Genomic DNA, 24125 nt, shown 5'->3' on the forward strand with positions numbered 1-24125 from the left:
TTTACTTGTTTATTTACTCTTTTTCTTAATCAAATAATAAATGTTTGGTTTGTGCCTACCAATTTAACTCTACACCCAACAATTATAATTTATAGTGCTAACCCTACAAATATTTGAGGCCCTCATAAATTGGAGACCAGAGCTGGTTGCTTTTGCTAAAGGACGCCCCTGAACCCAAGATAGAGCGTTCAAAATTCGCGCAATATCTTGAACTTGTATATATTCTCTAGTTATATGCTTAACTTGTTGTAATTAGGAGTACTTGGTTACCATTGAATTAACAACAATAAGCATGTGGATCTATTACTTTTGTTCCTTGCTATGGTAATTTGAAATCCAAAGTATAAACTATCTTTTTAGAAAAATTGTAGCAGTGCATTGCTTCCCAATTAACTTATTAGGCAAGTTCTACTAGAACTTTACTTAATGATACTCTCTTTTTAGTGAAATTCGAATTTTTTTACGAGTAGGAATGTGACTCAATATCTTGAGGTTTACAACACTCGCACACACCAGCCACTTCGACAGACTTCGATGATCGATGTTTGTACACAGAGATACCAAATGAGTTTTTTTTTTTTTAAAAATGGCTTTTTTTTTTGAAAGATTTTTTATAATGGCTTTTAAAATGTTTTCTGGCCTCAATTTTTTTATTAATAAATAAGGAAAAATTACACTAATCTCACTAAAATCGATATAAATGCAACAAACGCATACTATTTTACCATTAATTAAAATTGTTAAGCTATTATTTTACCATTCACTTTCTTTCATTTATGTTCTTTTTCCAAAGGTTGTCATCGTCAATTTGATAATTTCGTACGCCTGCCACTAATACATGACAAAACCCATAATGATCAATCTGATGTGTGATATTAAAGGCATTAGTTATATATACTTAAAAAAAAATGAGAAGTACTACACATATATAAATTCAAAGACATTTTGAATTTTTTAACACTTGTGATTTTTTTTTCTTTTTTACTCACCCACTTGTGAATTAAATTGTAGAAAAGTAAGGGAATTGTTCATTTTTTGACGGTAAAGTGTCATCTACTAGTTGATCATAACTACAGAACCTTCATCCTAACCCTTTTATCCATTTACTTGATCTTCGGTCTTTAGAACCACAACAACTAGAGTTAAATGAAATCAAATTAAAGAAGAAAACGTAAACGTGAAGAGTAAAAGAAGTAGAAGTTGTATAGCAGTGTTGGCGTCGAGCAAGAAGAACGACTAGGACTATTGGATTCGAATTTCAAAGGGATTTTTAAAAAAAAAAATTATAATAAAAAAGTTTATTAATATTCAATCAAGACTTTTATAAAATATAAAGAAATCTTTTGGTATTTAATCATGACTTTTTTCTAGGTCAACAACATTCGTTGGTATTCAATTGAGATTTCTCATGACTTAAAAATTATCTCTTGATATTCAAAAGTCTATAGATTTTGATGGAGTGGATTTTGTGAGATTTTTTAGTTAAAAATATAAATACTACTCTCATCAAACAATCTCATACAAACCCTTGCTATTAGGGGTACTCATTCGTGTGTTTTGACAAAAAGGAAAGTCTTCAACTAAGTTTTTTTTTTTTTTAAAAAAAATGTTAGTATATTAATCGTATGTTAGTTGTTTCTCCTTGTCAGAGCTCAAACTCTGACATCCAACTCATTAACCCTTAGCTCAAATCAATTGAACTACTCAAACTCCGTCTTCATTTGAGATTAAATTTGACAAAAATGAATAGCAATTCAAAGATTGTACTCATTTGTGTGTTTTGTGTGAATACTTTCTCGCCATTTAGCATTTTTAAAAGAAATGAAAGGCATTAGAAAAATAGCATACTTTGGTTCTCAAACACACCACAATGGAACAATTCCTTTTTCACATGGTAAAAGTGTGTAATATGGTTGATAGGGAACGATATGTTGGGTGATAAGAGAGTTAAAGTTTGGCATTTTGGTGATCGCAAGGATGAGAGAATAGGGAGAAGGAGCAAGATAACATTGAGAAAGTCATAATGGTTGGTTGTCATGAAGGTTGAGGGCTCGCGTGCAAATCAAGAGTGTCTAGATCAGATATTAAGACCATGTGTACATATGTCTACTCAGTATTAAGACCATGTGTTATCAACAGAAGACTGAGGCAACCACGTTCAATACACTTGGGATATTGCATCGGGATACATGAGGTGGTTTTTTAGGATGTCGCAACCTTGTCGGATGCCCATGTCTGAAGAAGAGTCGTCAAGGTCAGTTGAAGAAGAGGCAGATGAAGATGAAGAGGCTATGGTAGAAGAGGATGGAGGTCTTACGGAAGACTAGGGCACTCCACTTTTGGTTGTTGTGTGTGAGATTCTTATGGATGCATAAGGTGCCTTTCAATATTGTGGTCAGAGGAAGAGGACATCAAACATAATAGGATGCTTTTGGATGTATTTAGTATTATTTTTTGTTTCACTGACTAAAAAATTATTCCATATAATTTACTCGGAAATATAAATTTAAATTTTTTATTCATAAGTATTTTATAAAAAAAAAAGTGTTTGCTATATAATTTGATTAAATTTTCTTGCTTAGATTTAAGATTAGAGAAACCGTTGATGTGAACATTTTAAAACTTTTTAGATTGACAATGTATGAAAATTATACTTTTTTTTATATTCAAATAAAATAATATTAAAATATATTTTGCTATATTCCTAATTTTTATAGATAGTAATTTTACCTTTTTAATATTTTAGATGATTTTTATTTGGCCAATATATTATGATTTGTAATATTTTTCCAAGTTAAGTTAAAAGATTTTGGATCACATTGTGAAGTTTTTTATTGATTATTTATTATCTTATTGTTGTTAAAGTACAAGGAACACACTAATAAGTAGGAATATGAGTGTTAAGATAGTGGGAACTATGGTTGGGAATAGGTCATGTCGGTCTACAGGGGTCTACGGCCTGGTCTGACCTGTTTAGTAGATAGGTCTAGGCTTAGGCTTTTTAGAAAGTTTGTTTAGTTAAATAGGTCAGGTTTAGGCTTTCATATTAGCCTATTAAGCCTAATAGATCGGCCTATTAATACTTATTTATTAAAAAATGTTTTTTATATTAAAATAATTACATACATTAAAAATATAAACATTTTTTTTCTCTATCTATTAATCCCTTAATAGGCTTTGTTGTTATAGGCTTTTAAGTAGGCTTTAAGGCTTGTTTAGCTTATTTAGTAGCCTAAATGAACTACTCCCTCCGTTTCAAAATACATGTCCAAGTCAACCACTTCACACATGTTAATGCACAATTTTGACTGTTAATATCTTTAATTATCTAAAAATTTAATATTTTGGAAATATTTGTCGAGACAAATCAAACAACATCTTATATGCTAATATTTGTATTTATACATTAGTTAAAAAGTATGGTCAAAGTAAGCCAAGTGAATAGTGCACATTGCAAAAATTGGACATGTATTTTGAAACGGAGGGAGTATTTGATAGCCTTAATGTAAAATAGGCCTGTAAGTAGGCTTTCGGGTCAGTTCAGACTTTTAAATAGGTCAGACCAAACCATGAAAAACGGCCTATGATAAGCCACATGCCAGACTCAGACTTATAAATTTTTTCTTAGGCTAGGCTGAGGCCTATCAAAGTATGACCTGACCTATTCCCACCCACACTCAAACGAACATTAAACATATAGTAGTGCCATATGATAGGAGCCATTGTCACGTTAATAAATAGTTTCCTCATTTGTACAAACAAAATAAAGATTCCTCACTGATACATTTTCTTCTTACTTAGCTTGAAAGTTATCTTGAACTTACTCCAAAACCCACTGAATACGAAGAGAACGCAACGCTACCTAGGGTTTCTTCTTCATCATGGGTGGTGGTTCCATTGTTTCTTATAATGGTAGTTTCTGTTTCCATTCTCTCCTAATTTCATTCTTTCTTTTTTATTTTCTTTGAATTCCAAGAAATAAACTTGATAAGTTCTTGTGTTTGACCTAATGATTAAGCAGGTAAACAGCTTTTAGATTCTTGTTCGGATGATGATTTTCCACCCACTACCAGGTAATGTGATGAATGATCACTGGTTTTTTTGTTGTTCTTGTTTCAATTCTTTTAATTTGTTCAACTGCTGCTACCAATTTGGTATAAGCTTGAAGGATTATAGTGTTATGAATCTTTTATTTAGGATTTAATTCTAGTTATAGTTTTAAAGAAAAAATATTGATTAATATTTATTTATGAAAATATAATGTGTAAATGTTTTGAAGTAAATAAATTTGTGCAAAAATGTATTATATTTTTAGGGAAATATTCATTTCTGTTTTTAGGGAAAATAGTGTGTACAAAAATAAGGTGTTGGGGGGTAAAGAACCAACACGAAAAATAAATTAAGCGTAGCAGAGATGAAGATGTTGTGTTAGATGTAACGTGTGTTAAGACTAGACGAAATATATATAATTAGAATTAGAAATGAAAACATTAGAGAGAAGACATGTAGTACGGAGAATAGACCAGATGAAGGAGAGTCAAATCACTAGAGGTAGGGGAAGACCTAGAAAAACTATTAGAGAAACTATCAAGAAGGATCTAGATATCAATGAGTTGGAGAAAGACATGGTTTTTGATAGAACACTGCGTCGTCGTTTGATTCATGTAGCCACCCCACTTAGTGGGATAGAGCTTTGTTGTTGTTGTTGTATTCATTTCAGTTTATTAATGTACATTTATGTTGATTCCTTTTGTTTCTTCACCCTATTGTACCATCACTTGGTTGGCATTAGTAATCTTACAGTGACTTGATGATGATTTTGTGATTTCTAATGTTTCAGGGATACTCTGCGCTTGCGGAATAAAGACAATAGAGTGAATGAAAAGAATGTATTAGATTTCGGGAAAGTTAATGAAGAAACTGCACAGCCTTCAAACCATGTTGGTTTAGTTGTTGGTGAAAGGAAGAGCCTTAGTATCTACCAAGAAATCCTGCAAAGTTATGATGAATTGAAGATTGATAGCAATAATTTGAAATGGGCAAAATTAAAAATTTTGAGGTATTGATTTGAGCACATACTTCATTTATTTTTATTTACTTAACAATGTACGTTTTAATAATAAACAAAAGCATCTAAGTTTTTTTTAGTTGTTTTGAAATTCTGTATTCAAACAACCGAAAGTGTATCGCGTGCTCTGAGGAAACTACACGATGTTGAGTTTTCTTTTTCATTTTTGCCATGCAAATAGTATTACAGAGGAAAAATTTGAGAACAGAATAACAAAGAACAGACCCCTAGATAGTGTTATTATTTATGCATCATGCTTCTTTCTTACCCTTACATGCTTCATTGGATGTAAATTTGTAATCCTTTTAAAATATATTTGGAATTGTGCTGGGTACTTCATGTACATTCTGAATCAAATTTCAAATGACGCATATGTGGAGTTTCAAATGTGAATGAAGCAGCGGCGAAGCTAGGAAAAATTTTATGCAGGGGCCAACTATAAAAAAAAAAATTAAAACCAACGTATTAAATTTAAAGATAAAATATATTTTTAGTCTTATAAATTATAATTTTTTAGGTTTGGTCCTTGCAAATAAATTTATTCCATTTTTGTCTCGATTTTTTAAATTTTACAAAAAAAAAGGTGTTTTTAGTCATGGATTTCATCTTTATAACAAAAAATTAAGGACTAAAATTAAACAAAATCTTAGGAACTTAACTAAAAAAAGCGCAAGCTTTGTAGACTAAAATCAAAATAATCTGAAAATTAACCAATACATTTTTTTTTTGAAAGGAAAATTAACCAATACATGAAAGTTAACTCAAATGATAAAAATTGACAATAGCTATTTAAAAAGTTGGACAAAATGTGTTTCAAGAAGCCAATTTTATCTATAAATGACTATTTACAAAATAGATTAATAATATATTTTTCAATGTACACAAATAGGTTATGTTTAATTATGACTATTTTTTTTTTTGAAAGAATGTTTAATTATGACTATTGTTGTGCTAGTTTTTTTTTGTTGAAAAGGTTCTCTCTATAATTGTTATTGAGAGCGAAAGTACCAAACCAATACAAATAAATCTCAATCATATAATAATTTTTTTTACTTTTTTATTTATGTTATTTTTCGGTAACTAAACTTGTTTGGGGTAGCTCAATGTTTATTATTTAGGGTAGCCGGATATAAATACATACCAGCTAATTAAAGAATAATAATTTTTTTGGGGTAGCCAAGGCTACCCCTTCATAATGAAAGGATACGCCCCTGATTGAATGAAGTCTATCATGAGTGTTGTTCAATTGTCACAGGTATAGGCCTGGAACATGGATTGAGAAAGCCGGGGGCTTAAAGTTACATGATTACGATGTACCAGACAACAAGCCTCATATTGGTTGGTCCAAGTGGATCTGGGAAAAGTAGTCTCATAAATAGAATCTCTAAGGTGTTCGATGACGACAAATTTGCACCTGCAAGAGCACAAGTATCATGTATGGTTTTTAGCACTTACTTCGATTTACTTTGCTATCGACTTGAATAATAAAGAAGTAATTTGGTTTCATTCCATCAATATATCTTTTTAACATCAGGATAAATAATTGTTCATTGACCTGAGAAATTTCCGTTAAATTTATCTTTTAATCCCAGATAATTCACTTAGAAGGGATGGAACATACTTCCTACGTGAGCATATGATTCCAAGAGACTCAAATTCTATCTGTTTGTATGATACACGTAGCTTGTCAGATAATTCTCATGAGAATAATGAAATGCTGAAGAATTGGATGACAAAAGGTGTTCGTCATGGACAGCTTGTTATCAGGTTTGAATATTAAAGTATATGCTACTTCACATTCCCAGTATTCTCGTATGTTAATATTTACATCACGTTTTACAAATTCTCTATCAGGAGTGTAGATAATCAGAGACTGAGTGAAAGTTTGAAGTGTAAAGGTGACAAGAAAGGTTTCTTTTCCAATAAGAGAAGAAAAGTTAACTTTGTAATATAAGTATGTCCTTAATGGTCTTTCGGTTCTGAATGTGATGGAGAATGCTGGTGGTGCTTTCGAGGCACGGTATATTGAAGAAATTGTTTCTACTTTCAATTTCAATAACCCATTACTGTCATTTAAAGGTATTTTTTGAACATGCTTCTGTGTTTTCTCCTTATAAATTTGATAGAATCACAGAACTGTTTTTATTTAATTTTTTTTGCATGAATCTATATAGAGGTATATGTTTCCATTCATGTTATGATAACTAGTTAGCTTAGTATTGTGCACTAAAAACAGCAGACACAATGCAACACATTTGCAGGGATACGACAACTTTTGAAGTTATAGTAATGATATGGCAAAAATAAAACACTTAATATTAGTATAAAACTAATATAAGACACGTTCTTTAAGTTAAGAGAGAATTGGTAAAAGTACATTTATGCCTTTAATTTGGCATATCCAGGCTTCAAAGGTCGCGACACTTACATGATTAGCCTATGAAGCTAGACTTCATTCCAGGCTAAATACTGTGATGATCTGGTTCTGTGTACTAAAGTGATGGGAACGCTAATGATGAGAAGGGTACTATAGGAAGACCAAAGATATGGAGAGTTTATAAAAGAAGAGATAAGAAGACTAGTGGCTAAAGTTAATAGTGAGGAGCATTAGTAAACTATAGGGTGTCTAAGTAGAATTATTTTACTAGCATTATTTAATAATTATAATCTCTGAATAATATCTTCTAGAAAGATCTCATTCAGAGTTTATCCCTTATGAGTAGGCTTATCTCTTTAGTAGTATTTAAGTAGGAGTAATAGTCTTTTAGAGAACATGATAGATTGAGTTTTCTGTTTAGGGCCAGAGTAGGATTCCTCTCTGAGTTGTGTCGGAGCTTTGCTCTGGGAGTAGTTAGAGATCCTCTCTCTTCTACTATTTTACTATTTTCATTCGTATCAATAAAGCACCCTATTTTCTTTGATCACTATTTGTTTCTTAATTGGTTACCTTACTGTTGATTCATTGATAGGATCCTTTGGGTTCCTATCAATTTGGTCCGACCTACCGGATTTGAAACGCATCAGTCTTTCATTCCAGTCAACCCACATACGCCCGATGCATGTCAGCCATGTCATACCCAACACCATGTCTATGTCATTCAACTCCAGAATCGTAGCATTCAATTTGAATTCTGATCCTTGTATTTCTACCCACATGTCTTGGCATTGAGCTACACTTGTGTTAAGATGACCATCTCCGAGCCGTATTCTCATTTGTGGCATCGGAGTAACATCCAACCTCAAAGCTCTCACCACCTTAGGTGAAATGAAATTGTGGGTTGCTCCACTGTCCACCAACATTAACACCGGCACTCCTCGGATGTTTCCTACTACCTTCATAGACCCGCACTGTCCTTTCTTTTGTGTGATCAACCCATACAAACTCATAGAGTTCAATTCTGCTGTTACTACCTCTTCATCATCCCTTCCATAACCTTGAGTTCTCCATCAATGACCTCATCTTCCTCTATAACTATAACTCTTAGATGTCTATCCGGGCACTGATGTCTAGGAAGAAAAGCTCCTCCACATCTAAAACATAATCCTTTTTGACGCCTATCAGCGATTTCTTGTGAGGTAAGGTGCCTAAATCCTTTGTCTCGGTTGCTTCGCTCCCTTCGATCACCGTTTTTTTGATTTTGGTTACTAGAGAAACTTTTGTTGCGGTCTCGGTCATCCTTCCTATCTTTGATATAGACTCCATCATTGCCACCAGAACGTCCATTGTACGGTAAGCTGCCTGATTTGTGGAAATTTCCTCGGTTATGATTGCCTGCATTATGGTTAGGTTTCCTTGAAAAGCCATAGGTTGACTTCCCTTCGACTTCGCGCTCTACTGCCTTCGCTAAATTCATTAGGCGATGACGTGAGATCGGTCCTAATGTAATAAGGCTGCGGACACGTCCTCGAATTTCTTCCTTCAGACCATGGGTCGAGATCAAGGGAATCCAGGAAGATATAGCAGAATTACGCGGACTCCAAGATTACATGGATGGTAAACGGTGCCCTCAAGAACGTTTTGGGGAAATACCGCGATGGTCAGAAAGAGAAAACCATTATCACGGGCTGAAACAAATGGAGGCCAAAACATCTCAAGATCAAGACTTAGAGAACCTTTTAAGGAAATTTGAGAAGGTTTTCCAAGAACCGCAAGGGTTACCCCCAACAAGGCAACAAGAACATGCTATTCACCTAATGGAGGGAGCCGGAGCAGTAAATGTACGTCCATACCGATACTCCCATCATCACAAATCTGAGATTGAGAAACAAGTGAGTGAGATGTTGCAATCTGGTATCATTAGGCCTAGCCATAGTGCATTCTCGAGTCCGGTCATACTAGTCAAAAAGAAGGATGGGTCGTGGAGGATGTGTGTCGACTACCGTGCTCTAAATAAAGTAACAGTACCAGACAAGTTCCCAATTCCCGTCATTGATGAATTATTGGATGAACTGCATGGTGCCAAATACTTCTCAAAAATTGATCTCAAATCCGGGTATCACCAAGTTCAGGTGCGCGCCGAAGACATTCACAAAACTGCTTTCCGCACACACGAAGGACACTATGAATTCTTAGTTATGCCTTTCGGCTTGACGAATGCTCCGTCTATATTTCAATCCTTGATGAACGAAATTTTCAAACCGATGCTACGAAAATTCGTCTTGGTGTTTTTCGATGACATTTTAATTTATAGCGCAACGTGGGAGAAGCACTTGCAACATCTAAAGGCAGCCCTTAACGTCTTAGCAAACAACCAGCTAGTAGCCAACCGGAAGAAATGTGCTTTTGCCCAACTGAAGGTGGAGTACCTAGGCCATGTGATTTCCTTAGAAGGTGTCGCTATGGATCCGTCCAAAGTAGAGTGTGTGCATCAATGGCCAACGCCCAAGAATGTCAAAGGAGTACGTGGTTTTTTGGGACTCACCGGCTATTACTGCAAGTTCATTCGTGGATATGGCAAGCTTGCCAAACCACTTACCGAGCTCACAAAAAAGGAGGGTTTCAAGTGGGAAGATAGAGAACAAGAGGCGTTCGATAAGCTCAAACACCATATCACTACCGCACCGGTCTTAGCACTTCCAGATTTCAACCAAGAGTTTGTGATTGAAAGTGATGCTTCTGGAGATGGTTTGGGAGCCATTCTATTGCAGCAAGGGCGCCCTATAGCTTATTTTAGTAAGGCGTTAGGAGATCGCAATCTGACCAAATCAGCTTATGAGAAAGAATTGATGGCAGTCGCCTTGTCCATACAACATTGGCGACCTTATTTGTTGGGTCGGAAGTTCACGGTCTGTACCGATCAAAAGAGCCTTAAACAGCTATTGCTGCAACGCATTACCACCATGGACCAACAGAATTGGGCTGCAAAACTATTGGGATATCAATTTGAGATTGTTTACAAACCAGGCTTGGAAAATAAAGGTGCAGATGCCTTATCTCGAATGCACGATCCAATTGAAATGTCTGAGAATCAAGAAGAGTGTCTATCAACTATGGTATTCCGCCCCGAATGGTGGGACGCTAAGAAAATTATGGAAGAAATCCAACAGGATCCATTTCTAAGGAACATAATGGCCGAGTTGCAATAAGGAAAAACATCCAAGGCAGGTTTTTCTATTCGCAATGGAGTGCTGTTTTATGGAGATCGATTGGTACTGTCGGCTATGTCGGAATGGATCCCCACACTTCTCAAAGAATTTCACTCCACCCCACAAGGCGGACATTCGGGTTTTTACCGTACGTATCGCCGTTTAGCTGAAAATTTGTATTGGGTGGGCATGAAGAAGAACATTCAGCAATATGTTCAAGAGTGTGATACGTGTCAACGCAGCAAGTATATCGCGATGTCTCCAGGAGGGTTGCTGCAGCCACTACCGATTCCGTGCCAAATATGGGAAGATCTTTCCATGGACTTCATTACTGGGTTACCCCGAGCAAAAGGTTTCGATGCTATCTTTGTGGTTGTCGATCGCCTGTCAAAATATAGTCATTTCATTCCGTTGAAACACCCGTATACAGCAAGGCTGCTAGCTGAAGTCTTTACTAAGGAAATTGTAAGGCTTCATGGCATCCCATCATCGATTGTGAGTGACCAGGACCCCATCTTTGTGAGCAACTTTTGGCAAGAGTTATTTAAGTTACAAGGCACACAACTGAAAATGAGCACGGCCTACCATCCGCAAACAGACGGCCAAACTGAAGTGATTAATCGTTGTCTCGAAACATTCCTACGATGTTTCATTGCAGATCAGCCCAAAACATGGATTTTATGGCTCCCATGGGCCGAATACTGGTATAACACTACTTTCCATAGTTCCACGGGCACCACTCCTTTCGAAGTTGTGTACGGGAGACCCCCTCCTATCATTTCTTGTTTTTTACCAGGAGAAACCAAGGTTGAAGCTGTTCATCATGAAATCATGGATAGAGATGAATGTCTAAGGCAACTGAAACGCCACCTACTTCGTGCTCAGAATCGCCTGAAGAACCAAGTGGATGCTCGTCGACGGGATCAGAAATACGAGGTGGGAGACATGGTTTTTCTGAAACTGCGCCCCCATGTGCAGAAATCTGTGAACTCCCGTATCTGCCCAAAACTGTCACCCCGTTACTACGGACCTTTTCCCGTAGTAGCACGCGTCGGAGCCGTAGCCTACAGGTTGTCACTACCAGAATCTTCCCGCATTCATCCGGTCTTTCATGTCTCATTGCTCAAGAAGGCTATTGGAAACGCCACTGTATCTCCCAACCTTCCAACAGAGTTAGAACCAGATTCCTGCACTATTTGGGAACCACTGGCAGTGCTGGCTAAGAGAGATCTTATTAAAAATGGAGAGAATGTCACTCAGGTGCTGATACATTGGCAAGACAAACCGCTTGAAGAGGCCACATGGGAAGATGCTGAGACTATAGCTCACCAGTTCCCTACACTCAACCTTGAGGACAAGGTTGTGATTCAAGGAGCGGATATTGATGGGAACGCTAATGATGAGAAGGGTACTATAGGAAGACCAAAGATATGGAGAGTTTATAAAAGAAGAGATAAGAAGACTAGTGGCTAAAGTTAATAGTGAGGAGCATTAGTAAACTATAGGGTGTCTAAGTAGAATTATTTTACTAGCATTATTTAATAATTATAATCTCTGAATAATATCTTCTAGAAAGATCTCATTCAGAGTTTATCCCTTATGAGTAGGCTTATCTCTTTAGTAGTATTTAAGTAGGAGTAATAGTCTTTTAGAGAACATGACAGATTGAGTTTTCTGTTTAGGGCCAGAGTAGGATTCCTCTCTGAGTTGTGTCGGAGCTTTGCTCTGGGAGTAGTTAGAGATCCTCTCTCTTCTACTATTTTACTATTTTCATTCGTATCAATAAAGCACCCTATTTTCTTTGATCACTATTTGTTTCTTAATTGGTTACCTTACTGTTGATTCATTGATAGGATCCTTGGGTTCCTATCATAAAGATATTATTTATTTGTATGTTAAAGGCTTAGTCATATTCTTCATGTCATGATCTGTTGTATAGTTGACCTATGATTGGATCTTAATATCAACTTTGAAAGATAACTTATAAGGCTTTTCGATATGCTTGTGAGACTGTGAGTACGTACATTCAAATCATTAAGTATTGCAGGTTTAGGAAATAAAAACTTACCTAGCTTTTATTCTGACACTCCGATATTTCAAACATCTTTTAGTTTCATTTGAACTTTTCGTATTCGTGAAAGTTGTTAACAATCATTGTGACAATTGACAATGTGGGAAGTTGTGTCCATACACTTATGTTATTTTCGTTTAGGTGTTATATTTTTAGATGATTTTGATAATGCTCTTTGAAAGTGAATCATGTCTAATACGTATAAAGCAATTGCATGTTAATTAGGAATTTTGAATTTCTATAGTCTATGGGATTTATGTATGACATCTGCATAGAGAAGAAGGAATGGAAGGCGTTGAGACTTTCTTGAAGCGAGGATGCAGGACCCTTGAAAACCCTGTATTTCTATCTTTCTGGTTGCATTTCCTTTCGATAGTAATACTGTAAATCAATACTTTCTGTTATTGATGTCAGTTTATACCAATAAATGTGAATTTTGGTTTGAGACCAGTTTCTATGGCATGAATATTCTAAAACCTAGATAAACGTAAACAATTCCATTGTACCTGCTTTTTTGTTTAATCTCTCTTATTCCAATTATTTCAACGCCTAAGCCGCTAAAGTAGTTTCTGGGACTTGGAAGGCATACAATATTTTTGTTTCTTTCGTCAACAATGTTTAGTTAGAAGAGACTCAATTAGATAAATAGGGAGAAATAGTAAAATGATACATTCAGAAAATTAGGAAGTTTGTATGAAGGGAGAACCCTTTCAGAGTTATTTATTTTACTGTACCTTTCCTTGCATTGTTTCTTTCAATCTCTCATTATCTTACCTGGTTTCGTAATAGTTATCAATCTGATAGATTATTCCTATTGTTTGCAGATGATAAACCTGTACTTGTTTTAACTCATGGCGATCTTCTATCAGGTAACCTTTCAACTTATGTCACCATCCCGATCATTGAATATTCTATTACATTAATATAAATTTAACAATTTCTTAATTATACTACAGAATGTGATGACCTAGTGACTGAATCTGCCATAATTGGAATGTTGAGATATACTCTTGAGCATGCTGGCAGAAATATTCCTCAGAAAAGCTATGTTATGAATAAGGTTTGTGCTATTTCCCCAAATTTATAGCTATAAGCTGATAATAAAAGCTTTAAGTTGATATGTTCATATATCATAGCTACAAGCTGGCTGGTAACAAAGTTATTATGGTGAAAGTAGTAGAATTTGCTTATATTTTGGACTAACAAATAGGAGTAATTTTTGCTTATAATCGAGAACATCAAATCACACACTATCTCGATTTATTTATTTCTCAATGCACATTTTACCAAAACCTCATTGAGTTTACAAATTGTTCATGCTTGCAGGTTCATAAAATATCTCTATCACTATTCATGATTTTGCTGATACTAGCAATAGGATTTGCCATTGGCTTGAAACCAAACAACTCCATCACTATTATGTCACTCAACAGCAAGCACCTCAGCCACACACTTGTAGTAGAGAAGTTCAAGAAACGCTTCTAAATCTGGAAGTTTGTAAAAAGGAACTCAAGGTTGAGCGTCTGAAGCTGGAAGTTCCCAAAAAGGAACCCCAGATAGTGCATCCAAAACAGGAAGTTCCTGAAGAGGAATCCAAGGAAGAATCGCTGTTGTGGTTTTTTCTTTTGCATTGCACCTTGCCGATATGTATTTTGTTTCTTTGTTATTAGCTGTGCATTACTTTCCAAGTAACTTTTTATGATTAGGTAGGTAAGTTCTACAAATGATACTCTCTTTGATACTCTCTTTTTGGTGAAATTCGTATTTTTTTAATGAGTAGTAGTACACACCAACCACTTGTGTTAGACTCCCATGGTAGTAAAATTCAAATGAAGTAATTAATTGTTGTTGAATTGAACTATGTTTCAGGGTCGTCATTTTCATATGGTCTATCGTTAATATATGACAAAACCTATAATGATCAATTTGATGTATGTGTTCATATTAAAGGCATTAGAGAAAAATAGCATAACTAATTTGGCTTGACTTCACTCCAGCATGATGAATTGTTGCGAATTCGATGAAAAACTCACACCAATAACAACTTGATGTGTGGAGCAAGAGATAATTAAGCAACCAAAATCAAAGTGTATGGAACAATTAACACAAGCCAAAAGTAGAAAACAACAGCGAAAGAAAAGGAAGAGAGAACACAAAGAATTTGTTGACCCAGTTCGGTCCAAATTGACCTAGTCTGGGGGAGAGAGCAGCCCTCCGTTCCACTATATGATGAGTAGTGTTACAAAGAGATGGATTACAAGAATAAGTCTCCCGTCTAATTCTACCCAAATCCCAGCCTCTTCCCGTAACCAAGAGACTCAATCCTAATAGTGTTTCCCAAGGTGAATCAACCCACAAACCCTAGTTTTGTTGCCAAGAGACAAACTCTATACAAACCCTAGTTTTGTTGTTGCCTTTCTAAACCCTTGTTTCAGCCCCTCTATCTCTCTTAAAATAGTCTGATACAAGGCCTATATTTATAGTAAAAGTTTTGCTTAAAATTTGGAACAAATCTGCACCCAAAAAATATGTTTCTGTTTTTCGCTGCCAGCACACCATCGTGCCACGATGCGACCCCATCGTGCCACGAAAAACCAGTGCTTCGCCTAAAACCTGAAACCTCCATCGTGCCACGTTGCTTCTCCATCGTGCCACGATTGCTGTAGAATCCTGATTTTAAGTTAACTCTCACGTGAATGTATTTCTTTGGTTGTTTCGTGTATTATTACTGTCTGCTTTCAATGGAATGGAACAATTCATTTTGCACATGGTAAAAGTGTGTAACAAGGAAACTGATTTCAAATGATTAAAGGCAGACAGAATGTACTTTGTGCAGCTGAAGTTCTGGAGACAATTGTTGGGATGAGATGATAGGAGAGGGAAAGATTAGCATTCTGGTGATTGGAGGAATGAGAGAAGAGGGAGTGGGAACAAGATGATTGGGTGATTTGACTATTTGGTAACTTTAGTATGTCTACGACATAGACGGGTGATCTCTTATTACTTAAAGTTAACTCGTAAGCAATATTTTGCCCTAGATTTACCCTAATTTCTCTGCTTAATTTTACTATATTAACCCTATCTCTTATTAATAAAGCTTAACCCGTCTCGCTATTACTTAAAGCTGAACTCGTCTCGCTATTATGTTAGTCAAATTATGTTCCTAATTTCAATGATAATCGCATTTATTGTTCATTTCAATTAAAAGATCAAAATCTGTGTCGGGTCGATGTCATGTTACAATATCAAAGTCGATGTCATGGACATAATATGATATGGTACAGTACCAATGTCTATGATAATTAATATTATGAATTTAATTAGAACAATTATGACATTCAACTAAACTATTTTGTTGCATGTTACTGTCAAATATTACCTTCGATATGACCCGTGCGATAGCACGGGTCGATGTTCTAGTTAAAATAAATTATTTAGACTTCTCTCAAAAAAAAAATTATTTAGATGGGAAAGAATAATCGAAGAATAGATAAATATAAACAAAGTTAGTTAAATTACTAAAGTTAAAAATTAGTCAATCTTGATCCGTCATCCAGAGGAATAGATAGGGTGACTTATAATTGCAGGTCAATGCTCATCTGAAATTTGGCTACGTGAATGTTCACAACAATTTTGTGAAAGGTGTCAATTTAAAAGATAAGGATATGAATTTGTTGGGGTAAATTCAACCTTCTATACATTATTGATAAGAATGATCAGATGGATAAGAAGTACAATTCAAATTTCCTTCAAAAAGAAAGTACTGTTCAATTTAAAAAAAAAAAAAGAAGAAGAAGATTTTTGGTGAGTAAATTGTCTACTGTCTATTTTAAAAATTAAAATATTTAAATATATTAATTAACGGATTTACATATTTACGTACATAGATGAACATATATTTTATGGAATTACTACATTAATATGTAACCAAAAAAAGAATTACTACATTAATATTGGTATTTAAAATCTACTCAAATTTTTCCATTTTATAATTTCACCTTATATATATTTTTTTTTTTGAAAGATAATTTCACCTTATATAACAACTATAAATTAACAAATTTGTTCGAACGCATGTGTAATATTTACCATATATCATATTTCATATTTCAAGTTTTGTCAATGAATGCGGTTTTTTGCTATTTATATGATACCAAAGTAATTTTATTTGATATCTTTAAATATTTCATGATATAATTATGTAATTATTTTTCTCTATCTTACGAGTCTTTTACTAGTTTGAGATGAATAGAAGAAAAAAAAATTGGGAAGTGTTGACTTCTTTCTTGATATTTTTATGAGAAAGTTTGTGTTTAATTGAATAGACTATTTTGGAATTTAAAATACGAAATGATATGTGTACAATTATCTCTTTCATATTCACATAACGTTCTTATTCCTTGTCTTCATTTTTCTCTCTTTGTTGTTTTTGACCAATAAAAAAATAGAAAAAGAAAGTTGTTACAAACGTTGTCATCAAATGGTTCTACAAATATCATTATTTACCTCAAAAAGATATTATCAAAAATATCAAATTGTATTTTTGGCCCCTTAGTTTTTAATTGTTTGATTTTGAACCCCGTAATTCATTAGAGTGATTTTTGGCCCCTTAGTTTTTAATTGTTTGATTCTGACCCAAAGATTCTTTGTCGGACACTTCCTCTAACACGCACTCCTTGATTAAATAATATTCATGTGGTGTTCATGATCATTTTATGTGAGATCCATTTTGAAAGCGTGAAACTTATGTGTTTCATCTAACAATTGAGTGAGAGTATTAAAAAAAGAGTGTTGATAGCATACACATCTTTAATTGATACAATATTGTCATATATTTTTAAGAGGTAATAGTCATTTAACGAATAGCCACAATAATCTCTTCATGTATCAAAATTTTAAAATGGTCATTGATTGTCAAAATAGTCTAGTTAATTAAAATATCTCAATAATAGTGTCATTTCAACCCTTTAATATAGTTACTTATTATCATATCAGTCATTATAAATACTCAGTTACTGAATTATTATAGGTCTCAATATTAAAAGAGTTAATATCAGCATTAAATTACTATTTTAAATCGAGAGATTATTTTAACCAAGAAAATGCATAATCAAATATTGCTTTGAATTTTTTATAAAATACTATTGTGTTTCCTCGTTGGACTTCACGACAAAATGACTATTATCCAAAAAAAAAAAACTTACTATTTGGTTGACGTCACGATCACAAACAGATTCCTAATTTTCTTGTTGTTCTTAACTTAGCTTGAAAGTTATCTCAGTTCACTACAAAACCCATTGAATTCAGTTGAAAACAGAACGCAACACATTCATCAATTGCAGGGTCCATTACATAAATTCTAGTGAGGAATTAATCTTCACAGTTGTGTCCAAAAATACCTTGAATTAATCTTTCAAAAAAAAAATTAAAACACGAGAGAACCTGGATACTACTCAATAGAGGCGAGCACTAAAGAATTTATATAGCTCTACCAAAACAACAATGAACGTGTGTTGCCGTATTGCCTGTGGTATCTAATGTCAAATATGATGCCTGAACACATTAAAATAACAACTGAACATTTTATTTTATAATACACAACTCCTGCTGCTTGAGGAAGAAAGGGCGGCAAACTCCTAATGCTGTGGGATTTATGACGGATCAAAACTCAATGGTACAAAGCCACAGCCTAATTTCCCAAGATCATGAAATTTCTAACAAAAAAACTCTACATTTAACAGCCAGGCCTCGCCTAAAATTTTGAATCCAAAAGCAAATTCTCCATCAGATAGAGTTCATCTGAGTAGCATCAAACTTCGCAACAAAGAAATACAATACCAGTCAGCATGAGTCTGTCATAATAATATGCTTATTGTCCATCATCAGTTGGTGGGCGGAAAGGAAAGTGCGCAAACTTGATTTTTAAGGTTGGTGAATCGGGCTTTTTATCATCAAACTTGTAGCCTGCATAAAGTTGCACATGATTATGTATTTTCCACACATTCATAACATGACTACGCATCTACTGGTATAAATTTGGCTTACATAACATTTTTGTCTCTCTAAATATACCATTTTTTTATTTTACCAATATATTTTTCAAAAACATCCCTTAGTATATCTTTGTTAGATGTATTGGTCTTGCTGTTAAATTCTATGTTAAGTAGTGACATCTGACAAGTAGCCCTATCAACTTGCAGTCGACACATGCCCAAAATTTATCCCATTTGTCAGTCAATATACCAACTCAATCAGTTCTCCCCGTCTCTCCTCTCCCAACCATGTCCCTCTTCCCCTCCCCTACTCCCCCCAACCCTCACTCAATCTTACCCGGTCTCTCATACGAAGGAAACACTACATCATAAAGGAAACACTTTCAGTTAATAACAAACCCGAAAGTATCACTGTTATTGCAACAAAAAAAAAGACTACAATAGCAGCTTTTATTCACCCTCTCAATGTGTCCAGAACCGGTTCTGTAGCACTTCTGAGTTCATGTCCAGAAACAAATTGTTTTAGTAACTGATTGCAGATCAGTATTGCAGTTTATGTACAGGACTGAAATCTCATGGGAAACACATTTTACCATGTTTGCATATTTCGTACACGATTTTCTTATATAAGGTAATAAAATACTATAGCCCATTAATAAACAGTAACACTACAAAAGTGATAGATTATTGAAATGAAAGTGCCAAAATCAAGTGGTGGATCTTATTATCTCACGTTTAAACACGCATGAACAAAAAGTTTTGGACGATGGGAGTAGGGGTGGCGGGAGTAAGGAAGTGGATGAGGCCAGAGCCTAGGGTTGGCGGAGAGCGGGGAGAGTAAGATGATGCATCGCATATCACTTGACATGTCGGATGTTTTGACAGGTGGCAAGGACAAGTTCACATTTCAGGTTACACATCAGCATATCTTCAATACAAGTTGCTAGAACCTAGATTCTTAAAGAGTTAAATCATCAGAATAATAAGATTATCTATTTGTTAGGAGTCTTCTTAAGTTAGTACCATATCGAGTTTGATTTGTACCGGTTGTATTGCAGTGGTACTTAGAAACTGGTAAACATAAGTGTCAGTGGTCTATAGTTTGATACACATCTATCACAATCAGATCTCACATTATTTGGAGGTCTTCTATATTTCTTAATTTTCAGACAAATCCCTATGATGTACCAATGATTAGATCTATTTTCCTGATGACCTTGTGGGTAGACATCAAACTCAATTATATTGACAAAAAAAGAAGAAGCATTTACCTTGCAGAGCTTCCATGGCAGTGAGAGCACATTTGGGTTCAGTAAACTCCACAAAACAAAAAATCATAGCCTTGTCACCACTCTGCAGCAGGGTTGGTGGTTTAAACAACAATTAAATATCCATAGTAAATCCAGCAAAATGAAATGGTGTATATAAACATTCTACATTAAACATGTTTAATAATATTAGCAAATTTATTACTAGAGGAATGGCAAAACAGGAGTGGAAGCAATATTACAAAGCTTAAAAACACACAATAATCAGATCAAATCTAATATATATTCATTATTTCTTTTCTTTTCCAGAGAAAACTATAATAGTGTTAGATGGATTGTACAATATTGGAATTTTCCAAAATAATCAGCATGAAATGAAATTCTTAATCAACACACTTACTCGTCTTGGCTCCTTGTGAACAACCTTGATATCTTTATAGCCAATAAAGGGACGGAAAAGATCTATGGGGATAGGTCAAGAATTCATATATCAACAGAACATTGAAATACACTTAATGTTATTTAGACACCAAGTATTTTCATTTCCATAAACTGTTAAAATGCAAATTATCGTGCATACAGTTTTTGCTTAAGTTGAAATAAAAAACAGTTAAATAGGATTCATTCAGTAAAAACTAAAATTCCTACAAAATTTAAAATTTGAAAACAATGTCTTCCTATGCATTATTATCCACACTTGAAAATAAAAAAACAGATATACCAAAGCATACAAGCAGACATATAAGTGGCAAAGGATACGCCCTACTTCCCTTCTAGTGCAGTCTTTTGGAAGCCCACCCACAAACAAAATGTTTGATTCCGCAGCTGAAACTGGTAGGGCATCGTGACTGCTTTTAGAGATTGATCTTTCATTATTTGCAATTGGATCAGGAACACCTGGATTAACGTCCGACAGAGTATCTCTCTTTGCACTTAAATCTACATCTTCAATAGGATTATAACTTGTCGCGTTATGTTCGGAGTGAACTCTAGATCCCCTTGTATCATCAACACCATATGGCTCCATCCGAAACAAACTCACCTGCAGATGGTCAACATGAATAGCCAAAAAACTAAAAAATCTACAATTCCATTTAAAAACAATCAACAGTGATTAAAAGTTTACATCTTTATTCAGGTAATCTGATCCATAACCCGGAAAATCAGTGGATTTAGGAAGAGGAGAAGCCAATGACGGTGCCTCGGATGGAATGTAACCTGCATAACTACTTCTGGCAAAACTTGCTGTCACAACCAGAAAGAAACAGTCCAAACATGAGTTTTGTGATCATTTGAAAGGCAATAAACATAATGTTACTACTATCGGCTAATATAACTTCGAATAAATCATCAATTTAGTCCTTCAACTATCACTCACTCATCAATTTAGTCTCTAAACTGTATAAATATAATAAGTGTTCCTAAAGTGTATAAAGTCCGTCAATTTAGTCTCTGTTATTAAGATGTTGGGGATTGGATGGGAGTGATTAAGATTAATAAGAATTAAGGAGAAAAAAATAGAGAAGAGGGAATACCTCCGTCAGAAGGTGCGGGAGTTGGGTAAGGATAGTAGGGATCCGCCATCTACGGCCGTATTGGTCTCCCGCCGGAAACCTAAAATTGAATACAAAATCGAAACCCTATCATAAACCCAACAAAATTAAAAATTATGAAACGAAAAATATTGATCGAAACATAAAAATTGGGATCTAAGTAAGATGGAGATTGAAAAATTTGATAGAAACCATAATTCAATCAAAACAGATCTGAACCCTAGAAATCAAATAAAAAGAATAGGAGAAAGAGAAAGAACATACCCAACAAATTTTCCTAAGTTGGTGTTTCTGATGTTCTTCTTCTTCTTCAAGGGAAAAAATCGAAACCCTCAAAGATTGAAAGAGAAAGAGAGAGAAAGTAAGAGTAAGAGTAAGAGTGAGAGTGTTTATTGCAACATTGAATGAGATCAGTGTTACTCTTAAGTCTTTTTTTTTTTCTTTTACGATTTTTTTTTTGAGAGATTTTTTTTTTCTTTTACGATTGTTTTGCCTATTTTTTGATACAATTTTTTTTTTAAGTATATTTTAGTACAATTTGTCACGTCTATTCTTTATACCATTGTCATTTTTTTTAACGTCTTGAGTCTTTATATTTTATAGTGGCATTTATTTTGTTTATTTTTTTTTTGAAGTACTTTCACAATTGTTTTATTTTTTTGTTAGGTCTGAATCTTTCACTCATTGTATTTTATCATTATGTTTAATTATTTTATATAGCATATTGATACATAAAATAAAAGATATATTAATAAATATTTAAAATGTTATATTAAATTAATCAATTAAAATTACTAAATTTTTAAAGGGATTTGCTAGAACACACCCAGTAGTTTTTATGTGGAGCGTTTTAGCAAGCTACACCTTAGGGTGTATTTAACTACTTTTTAGTTATAACTTGCTAAAACACACCTTCTAAAAAATAGGTGGGTGTATTCTAGCAAATGTCTATAGGAGTTGCTAACATACATCCACTTATTTTTTTAGAATGAGTGTTTTAGCAACATTCACCTTAAGGTGTATTTAACAACTTTTTAGTTATATATTTGCTAAAACCATAGTTTTCAGACTCGGCTCGGACCGGCCGGTCGGACCGTGAACCGGTGGGTAAGCCGGTTCGAGCCAACATTTGGATCGGCCATGCAATTAACTCGGTCAAACCCGGTCAAAACCGGTAAAAACCGGTGACTCGGCCGAGTCATGGGTCAGACCGGTTTTTTGCTTTTTTTTTTTTTGCTTTTTTTTTTTTGCTTAACTTAAAGTCTGAAACGACGTCGTTTTGCTCAATCAATCTTGACTCCTTGGAATTAAATGTTATTGATGATAATACTTGTGTTGGAATTATACTTTCTTTGGATCTTTTTGGATTTTTACAACTGGGGCAATCTCTTATTTGAATTTATGTTGGAATTGGAATCATACTTTTTTCGGATCTATTTGGATTTTTACTACCAAGATGTATTTTGAGTTATGACTATGTTTTGAATTTGAGCAATTAGCCTATGAAATTATTATTGTTGGATAGTTTTTATCTTATTTTACAGGGGTCATTATTTTAGTTTTTAAAGTGACCGAGTCACCGATTCAATCCGAGTTAATCCGGTTAAATAACTATATAAATTTAATCTAAGGACCGAGTTATCTAACCGAGTCATCCGAGTGGTTCCGATTCAGTCATGCGGTTCAACCAACGACCCAGTGGTTCGACCATTGACCCAGTGACCCAGTACCCTCGCCGAGTCGATGACCGAGCCGAGTCTGAAAACTATGGCTAAAACATACCTTAATAAAAACTAGTGGGTGTATCCTAGCAAACCTCATTTTTAAATACTTAATAGATGTTAATTTTATTATAAATTAGGAGTGTCCTTTTATGTCATTTTACATTTATCAATTAGTTGAACCGCTAATTTTACCAAACAGTTCAGCTAGCTTATCAGCTATAAGTCATCAGCTATCATCTATAAGTTATCAGTCATCAGGTATAAGCTATCAGTTATAAACTAGCTCATCAGCTATCCGCTATTTTTACTAAACAGAACCGTTTCAAAGAAAGGTGGGATGGCATGGTTGTAAATCTCATATTAACCCAGGGGTATTTTGGTAATTTCCCAGGGGAGGCCATGGTCATCCCATGTCCTCACGTGACTCCGTTACATTTGAACCCCATAATTCATTAGAGTGATTTTGACCCATAGTTTACCCATTTTTTGATTTCATATTCTCCACACAAATTTTGGCCAAGTTTTACCTAAGAGAAATTCTAGAAACATTCTTTGTGAGATACTTCCTCTAACACACATTTTTTATTAAATAAAATTTATGTGGTGTTCATGACTACTTTATGTGAGATCCATTTTTAAAGTGTGAAACTTACACGTGTTTCATCCAACAAAAGAGTACATATTAAGAAAATAGTGTTGGTAGTATACACATCTTTAATTGATAAAATATTGCATATATTTTTAAGAGGTAATAGTCATTTAACGAATAGCCATTATACACTATGTTTAGACAAAATAGTCTAGTTAAAATGTCTCGTTAATAGTGTCATTTTAGTCCTAAGTATACTTGCTTACGTTACTG

At 34.4% G+C, this 24125-nt stretch overlaps 1 protein-coding gene and 1 pseudogene across 5 annotated transcripts; one reads left to right on the forward strand and one right to left on the reverse strand.

Annotated features, from left to right (window-relative positions):
* Positions 1–3223: 3223 nt before the first annotated feature.
* On the forward strand, positions 3224–14578 carry LOC146906924 (uncharacterized; annotated as a pseudogene). Its single transcript, XR_015020625.1, has 9 exons — positions 3224–3912; positions 4019–4073; positions 4841–5059; positions 6324–6503; positions 6661–6835; positions 6923–7147; positions 13550–13594; positions 13682–13785; positions 14052–14578. The product of XR_015020625.1 is annotated as an uncharacterized LOC146906924 (transcript).
* A 3594-nt stretch (positions 14579–18172) lies between these two features.
* LOC146906925 (uncharacterized) lies at positions 18173–21935 on the reverse strand. 4 transcript variants are annotated; one of them, XM_085730686.1, is made up of 8 exons: positions 21804–21935; positions 21522–21600; positions 21113–21231; positions 20746–21028; positions 20387–20448; positions 19990–20071; positions 18564–18689; positions 18173–18477 (listed from the first exon to the last, which is right to left on the reverse strand). In XM_085730686.1, exons 2-7 carry the CDS (start codon positions 21568–21570, stop codon positions 18595–18597), a joined length of 690 nt encoding a protein of 229 aa, XP_085586812.1. In that variant the 5' UTR covers positions 21571–21600; positions 21804–21935; the 3' UTR covers positions 18173–18477; positions 18564–18594. The 4 variants fall into 4 exon arrangements, with proteins under 4 accessions (XP_085586812.1, XP_085586810.1, XP_085586811.1 ...); XM_085730684.1 differs by having other exon boundaries at positions 18173–18689; XM_085730685.1 differs by having other exon boundaries at positions 18173–18689; positions 21522–21626.
* Positions 21936–24125: the final 2190 nt, after the last annotated feature.

The sequence above is a fragment of the Medicago sativa genome, chromosome 7 (genome assembly GCF_051527215.1).
Source record: "Medicago sativa cultivar Bolivia chromosome 7, Bolivia_mono, whole genome shotgun sequence".
Taxonomy (NCBI): domain Eukaryota; kingdom Viridiplantae; phylum Streptophyta; class Magnoliopsida; order Fabales; family Fabaceae; genus Medicago; species Medicago sativa.